Below are 7,848 nucleotides of genomic sequence, written 5' to 3' on the forward strand. Positions count from 1 at the left end.
GGCAAAATGGGCGCTTTCTACTTGGTGTTTGGAAGCATTTCCGAAAATTATTTTTTATTTTTTTCTACTTTAAGGATTAAGAGTGGTAAAAACCTTCGTCCTTTGTAATTTTTCTCTTTCCTCCTTTCTTTTCAACTTGAATTACTACAACAATAAAAATAAATAAATAAATAAAAAGAAGAAGGCCTCAGAAATATAGTGGAGCTCGTAAATCTTTTGGGATAAATAGGGTATTGGTATCTGTGATTTCATTTTTTTTTTATATATTTTTTGACCATTGTGCTTCATCTTTTATCACAACCGGAAAAAAAGGAAAATTGTACTTCCGTCCAAATTTCAATAAAAAAATTAACATCGGTCAACATCATTGCCACGTAAGATACTTAAAAATGCGACGCCTGTCCAGATACCATGCACATAAGTCGCCACATCAACGCTGATGTGGCTGTCACATTTTTTTTTTAAGGCTTTTTTTTTTTTAAAAAAAAAAAAAAAAAAAAAAAAAAAAAAAAAAAAGGAAGAAGATTGAAAACCCATCTCAGATATTTGTATAAAACACATACAATCGACTATATAATTTATTTTATATATATATCAGAACAACATCCAAACTTTAATTTCAAAGAAATTGAATGAAAAATAATATTAAAACACGATAAAGTCATCACCAGGACAACATCCAAACTTTAATTTCAAAGAAATTCAATGAAAAATAATATTAAAACACGATAAAATCATCACCCTATTTTCTTCTGAGGGTGAAAAATCATACCTTTGACACAAAAGAGAGAGAAAGCTAGAGGCAGCTCAAACGTACCTACTTTACATTATAATTATAAAAACCTAAGTTTTAATTGTCTCACTTAAATACACGCACCCTTTAATTAAGTCTTAAACGCATAATTAACCGTTTCACTTAACTCCCAAAATAAAATAAAATAAAACCCTTTTAAAAGCATGAGCTCCCGTCACTGGTTGCAATTCTTGGGAAATTAATTAATTGTCATATATATATATATATATAAAACCCGAGTTCTAACTTAGAGTTGGCCTATAATTGTAACACGTGGCGTGAACCCATCATTTTTAAATACTGAACTGGTCTTTTAAGTAAAAAAAGGGTAAATTTTAAAGGTTGAACCGGTTTTGTCATGATTTTAATAAATTTATTGTGTTTAAAAGAAAACATCATGGGTGTGAATCTTACCAAAATAAAGACTTTTTCGTATTATAGCATTAAGTGGTGTGAATTTTTTAAAAAAATTTAAAATTAAAAACTTTTGCTTATAGTCTCTCACTCACACACACACACACACACATATATATATATAAAAGCCGAGTTCCAATTTAGAGTTTGCCTAAAATTTTGACACGTGGCGTGAAACCATCAATTTTTTTTTTTTCGTTCATTTGCCTTTTTCGAATGTTCAGAATCATATAGGATTAAAATATAATAGGCATCACACCAACAATATAAAAAATTCCTACTAATTTTCTATTTTATGCTTTGGTAATCAAAATCACGGTTTTCTTCTTACTATTTTTCTTCATACTCATTTTCATTCTGAACTACACCTATGGAAACAAAGATTTTAACATGTTTTAATTTAGCGAAATGTTTCTTGCACACATTGTACACAAAGTCCTACTAGTCCTGCGTAGTACACACTAAATAAAATTAAAAAACGTAATACTTATCACACTAACAATATCAGAAATTCTTGCTATTAATCCTACTATTATACTTTGATAATCAAAATCCTGGTTTTTCTCTTTACATTTCTTTCCATTTTAAACTACACATCTGAGAATATTTTAAATGCTTTAATTTATATAGATTAAAACTAAAATTATAATTCTTTTGATAGTAAAATTTTATGTGATTTATATGTTCATGCAATGAAGATGTTTTTTTAAGTTTCAAAATTAAATTATAATTAATAATACGCGGGTTATGAGCTAGTTATTATATAATATGCGTTTTCAGAAGAGAGCTAAGTGCAAAATTATTGCTGCTCAGTTCCCACAACTGGCCCATCTATTATCCCAGCTATTATAATAATCTATTTTTTATTTTTATTTTTTTTTGTGCAAGTGCCAGTTCTAACCAATAGTCCCAAACCACAATGACCTCCACCACTGGAGTCTGGAGATTTAGCCAGCACCTTAAAAAGTGAAATATCACACGTTTACATTTACAGGTGTGACGTGGTGTCTCCATCTCTATCTAAAATATAGACAAGCTAATTCGCACAATTTACCAACCAACTAAACATTCACCAAAATAAGGAAAATTATAAAACAATTAACCCAAGTAAATTTTGTGACGAAATGAAAACCTTTTAAATTAATAACTCTTCAAAAATAAATTCACTCTGACACAGTTAAATCCAGGAAATCAATCCAATAATGAAGAATACGCGAATTACAAGATGTTAATACTTACAAAATATTTACAGTCGTCACACTCTTGACTTACAACAAGTGACTCACTCACAACAAGTGACCCACTTGTTTGTTTCTCTCTCAAAATTTATGGAGAGTTCTTTTTCTTAATCTCCTTAACCGGTATTCCGGTTGGCTTCAATTGTTCAAAATTGATGGTTAAATAATAACCAAAACTCTAACAGACATATAACGTTAACACTCTAAATATAAAAGCCCTTTCTTAGCACATTGAATTTTAGAGTAGAATTCTTAACCAAATCTTGTCTAGAAGTCTCCTTAAATAGTCTTTAGACACCCTAGTTCTAGTTAAAAAATAGATTACTAGGCGGTGACATTCGGACAGGTCACTCAAGTGTTTGAGCGTAGATAGATGCAAGATACTGAATGCACCATGTGTTTGGACAAACAGCCGCAATGTCCGAACATCTAAACAGGAAGGAAAGGAACTTTCTGTAAAACCTATCCAAACATGATTATCAACTGTCTGAACACAAAGGGATTTGGAGTTCTTTCTAAAAGTTTTGTCCGAACACAATCACAAGCCGTCCAGACGGGAAGCACCTTTGATTTTTCCTATTTCTCGAACGGGCCTCCCACTTCATACTTGGCACCATGGATTCTCAAAAAAGAAATTAAGTCCTCTTTCCCTCCTTCTCTCTCTCTCTCTTGCTCTCTTTTTAGAGTTATGGGTGTTCGGAGTATTTAATTTTTAGCCGAGATCTCTTTGCAATTTGGTTTAATTTTGGGTTTATTTTTCTGAGTGTTTATCTGATTGGGTTTCTAAAATGTTTTGCAAAATATCACCCTCCATAGTAGTTAGTTTCAACCAACTAAAACCAATAAAAAATAATATTTAGTTAAAGTAAAAAAATATATATTTGTAGAGCTTGATATTTAGTACTTGTGAAAAGTAGTACTTAAGCTAAACTAACAAAAGCATATTTTCTTAGCTAGCTAAATTAACTTTAAAGAGCTCATATTGGGGATGCTCTTACACATCTTAATATCTAATTTTTAACGAAAAACTGGATTTTTTTTTTTTTTGGCACATGATAGAGTAATCAAAGAAGTGTGTAATTTTCCACGCAGGATCGGGGCATTTGGGGCACTGCATATGGGATTGTGGCAGATCGATGCATAGCATATATAGCCCACTAGGAAGAATATTTTATAAACTCTTATTTATATGATTGTCGGTAGGATAGATTAATAAATACTTTATTTGTATTTCGTTGACAACTATCGCAGCGTCAACATTTCTTATGACTTCTAGTTTTGGTCAAAATGCTGTGGATCGGAAGACATTATTTGCCACTTCTTCAAGTTTTACGCTATGCGTATTTGTGTGCATGAGCTTCCAGGCACGGTGGTTTTCAATGGATACAAGTTATAAATTTAACTATTTTAACAATTCCCAATAACTAACAGCAGAGGAATTTAATGGAGAAATTACATGGTATATATAACAAATGATTTTTTGCCATTGCAGTGATGAAAAGAAGCAGAAAAAGAATGAAAGAATTGGATCCTGGCTAGAAAGTACAAGGTAGACTAGTATTTAAGTGATGGGCGGTGCAAATAATAAAAGAATTTGAGGGATGCTTAATCGTTTCTCTAGGAGGTGTTGCATTCTGGAGGGAGGCCTTGGGGAAACCTCTTAGTGTCTGTGCAGTAATTATAAATCATGTAGTTCTTTTGCACCCATTTTAGCCTGTCTTGATTTGAAGAGTCCAGCTCTTGTGAAAGCCAGGAACTACTGGAGGAAGAAGATGAAGAGCAAGAAGATGCTCCAGAAGACCAAATGCAAGCATCAGCTTTGAAGTTTCTGTAGGAAGCAGTAAATGGGGCTTGGCTCCAGTCTGTCTTTACAAGCCCACCTCTTGTCGCCCAATCATCAGCATTCCAAAGACTGGAGTATATTCTCATCGGCTGGTTCTTTGGAAATGCAACACCAATCGATTCTGAGTTCTTGAACTCTCTAATGGGAGTGCCATCGACTGAGAATCTGAATTATGAATAAGAAAAGATGTAAGGAAACAGAAACACAAGTGATGTATATATAGGAAGAAGCATGCATGGATAGAAGGAGTACGTTGGTAATCTTACATAATGCGCTGTGGATTCCAAAGGATGGAATATGTGTGAAAATCAGCAGTTGGATCAAACCAGAGATAGAACTGTTGCTCTCTGTTGCCCTTGCCTTGGCTGAATACATTGGTGTGAAGGATGTAAGGATCGCCACTCAAATTCCCCAAGAACTCGAAGTCTATCTCGTCCCACGCTGATCCTTTTGAGGATAACTGCATGAATGTAAACACAGTCATTCAAAAATTTGAATTATTGATGGTTTTGAGGAAAACATATACGTACGGATCGGAGAGCAGAAGAACTTACATAGTAGGCAGTGACGGTACCAGCAGAGTTTCCAGGGACAAGCTTGAGCTGCATATCAATATTTCCGTAAAGAAACTCGTTGTTGGACTGGAAGCCAGAGCCAGAGGCTTTGTCGAGTGAAAGGCTAAGAAGGTCGCCGTTGTTAAGCATCTTCCCTCGGCCATCTCCCCACGTGATGTCGAAGTCTTGGTAGAAGTTAGCAGCAGCAAGAGCCACGGAAGAGCTAAGAAGGGTAAGAGCCAGAAACACAAATGGAACACTTGACCAAGTGGAAGAAGTCATCGTAGTAGCTAAGCTATGGAAGTCGATCGAGAGAGATTGTTTGGTATTTATATACTCAACAAGTGGAGGAAATGCATGGGAAGGTCCAGTTAGCTAAGCTGTAGACAGTTGTACGTTGGCACCTGGAAAAGAAGAATAAAGAAGCTCTAGGCAGCCAGGCAGCTGTTCTCTATGAAACAAGTTTGAAAAAAAAATAGCAGTCAAGATCGAACTACCAATTAGCTACCGCAACCAAACCCAAAACCATTTACTTTTGTTATCTAATACGTACGCGTTCACCTCAGTTTGCTTCTCAGTTCTCACAAGTATTCTTTCTTTTGTGGGCACCAGCTAGCCTGGCCTAGCCCCCTGGATTTCCAGCTAATATATACTCTCTTTCTCTGTGCAAGTGCCTTCCAACCCACAACGACCTCCACCAACGGAGATATCACCTAAAAAAGTGAAATATCAGACGAATACCTTTGCTGGTGTGACGTGGTGTCTCCATCTCCATCTCCATCTAAAATATAGACAAGCAACTTCGTTGATGCTGCTTAATTGGCACAATTTTGGGCCCATTTTTATTTCTTCCAACTTCCTCCTTGGAAACATGAAGATACTTCCTAATGAAAAATCTTAAGCTTTTAAATTTTTTCCTTTTCTTTCAAAACTTGATTTTCAAGTGACGTGGTGGCACATTTCTTAAAACATATACAATAGATCTTATAAGATAATGATACATTATTTAAAAATCAATTTTTTTTATTAAAAAAAAAAAAAAAAAAAAAAAAAAAAAAAAAAGTGTAGCATTTTTCTTTTTTAATTGCAACAACGATGAAAAGCGCATAGGCTTCTTCTTCTTCTTCTTCTTCTTTTTTTCTTGATGATGAGAATATTTACAGTGAAAGGGGGGAAAAAGTTCACCTTAAGCTTGTTATAAACGGAATTAGATTAAGGTGATGTGAATAAATTATAACATATGTAATTTCAAACTATGGCAGATATGGCGTAATTTTTTCAACGGTTTATGTAGTTTTAAATTTTTTATGAGAAAGATAGAGTTGATGAAGACATCACTTTGAATTTTTCTAAGGGCAAAATTACATTATCCTGGGTTTTGTGAAATTAGGCTATGTTTTGGAGTCTCCTTCGAATTGGATTTTTATTTTTTACTTTTTATTTTTTGAACTCCTTTGACTTGAAAAATATTAATGTGATGATCTTCTTCAAGACCCTAATCGCCTTTACATTGAAAAATATAATATTTTTAAAAAAAAATCTTTTGTTCTTTTTATTCATAAAAAAATGCCTTGTTTTTTTCCTTTAGTTTCGAAGTTTTGATAGTTTTATTGAAATTAAACTCAAAATTTTGAAACAATTTTACATATTTTTAGAAAAAGAAGAAAATCGTTTGAAATTAAGATAAAAGAGTTGAGAAACTAGAAATTAAAGGTCTAACAACAATTATTTTGGTACATAAATAAGTAAAATAACAAAAGCAGTGGCTAGTGGTTTGAAAGTGATTGATGAGAACATATTAATTTAAAACAAGAGAGAATCCAGTTTAATTTTGCAAAACTTCAAAAAATATAAAAATATTATTTTCCTTCCAAAAACTCATTTCAGCTCATACTTTCATGTCATAATCGAAGTTTTTAAACTACCCATTTTGGTTAAAGAAACAAGGGACAACAGGAGTTGGAGGAGCTGCACAAACGCTACCTTCTGAAATTCACATTGCCCCAGTAAAATAAAGGTAGGACAAGAGTATAGTATCCAACATTACTTTTCCTTTCTCTTTTTTCTTTTTCTCTCCCCCTTGGGGCATGTATCATATAAAATGGGCTAGACCGGCCTAAATGACATGGGCCAAGTCAAAAGGCACGGGCCGACTTAGAGAGGCAGGATCAAAGTTAGTGCTAGGGGTGAAAACCCAGCTACAGTTATAGGTTATTAGCTAAAACTGATAACTGTAACCGGAGTAGCTGATTAGCCAAAATCTCTAATTGACTTCAGTTACCGGCAGTTACCAGTTGGTAGCCGATTACCCGCACGGTAACTGAATTTTCAACCTTTTTTTTTTTTTTTTTTGAGTGAAAACTCATATTTACTACCTGTCATGGGAGATATGGAGTATATAGTAGTGGGGTATAGGTAATAAGTAACAACTGGTCTATACCAAAACTCCTCATTTAGATAGATGTTGAATGTCCTGTATTGGCCGACTTAGAGCTTTTCAAGTTCAGCAAAATGCATATAGACATAATATCCAAGAGCATCATTGGCAGGGATGCCAAACTGGAAATCCAACAAATTATTTGCATTTGCGGGAGTCACAGTGGTACTCATAACTACAGACAGTGATTCATAAACTACTGCCGTTATAAAGCTGCCAGATGCGATAAAAAATGTCACCTAATAAAGTAAAAGTGTAAAACCCTAAGGCTAATTTTATTATTTTAATTTTTTAAAAAATAAATAAATATATTTAAATCCGGTTAAAATAATTTCTAAAATTGGTAACCGCTCCGGTAGGGTCGATTACCGGTTATTTCTAATTGGGTAACAAAGCGGTTGAACCAACCGACTTTATACCCCTAGTATCATATAAAAAGAGAGTTTTGATTTTTATCGTAATTGGACCGTGCTTCAAACTAAAATAATCCCTTCTAAATTATATATATATTGATCTATCCTTTATATATATATTTGATGACCAAAATTGATACATCTAAATGGGGCAAG

At 33.6% G+C, this 7,848-nt stretch overlaps 1 protein-coding gene across 1 annotated transcript; it reads right to left on the bottom strand.

Annotated features, from left to right (window-relative positions):
- Positions 1-3,909: 3,909 nt before the first annotated feature.
- On the bottom strand, positions 3,910-5,152 carry LOC133870263 (probable xyloglucan endotransglucosylase/hydrolase protein 23). The gene is made up of 3 exons (XM_062307348.1): positions 4,843-5,152; positions 4,555-4,748; positions 3,910-4,453 (listed from the first exon to the last, which is right to left on the bottom strand). Exons 1-3 carry the CDS (start codon positions 5,122-5,124, stop codon positions 4,063-4,065), a joined length of 867 nt encoding a protein of 288 aa, XP_062163332.1. The 5' UTR covers positions 5,125-5,152; the 3' UTR covers positions 3,910-4,062.
- Between the last annotated feature and the right edge of the window lie 2,696 nt (positions 5,153-7,848).

The sequence above is a fragment of the Alnus glutinosa genome, chromosome 6, assembly GCF_958979055.1.
Source record: "Alnus glutinosa chromosome 6, dhAlnGlut1.1, whole genome shotgun sequence".
Classification (NCBI taxonomy): Eukaryota; Viridiplantae; Streptophyta; class Magnoliopsida; order Fagales; family Betulaceae; genus Alnus; species Alnus glutinosa.

Excerpts from the sequence above, each read along its gene's own strand:
- LOC133870263 (XM_062307348.1), bottom strand. The coding sequence starts at position 5,124 with ATGACTTCTTCCACTTGGTCAAGTGTTCCATTTGTGTTTCTGGCTCTT. Across the intron at positions 4,749-4,842 it reads GTACCGTCACTGCCTACTAT|TTATCCTCAAAAGGATCAGC; the intron begins GTAAGTTCTTCT and ends ACATTCATGCAG. Across the intron at positions 4,454-4,554 it reads TGGAATCCACAGCGCATTAT|ATTCTCAGTCGATGGCACTC; the intron begins GTAAGATTACCA and ends TTCATAATTCAG.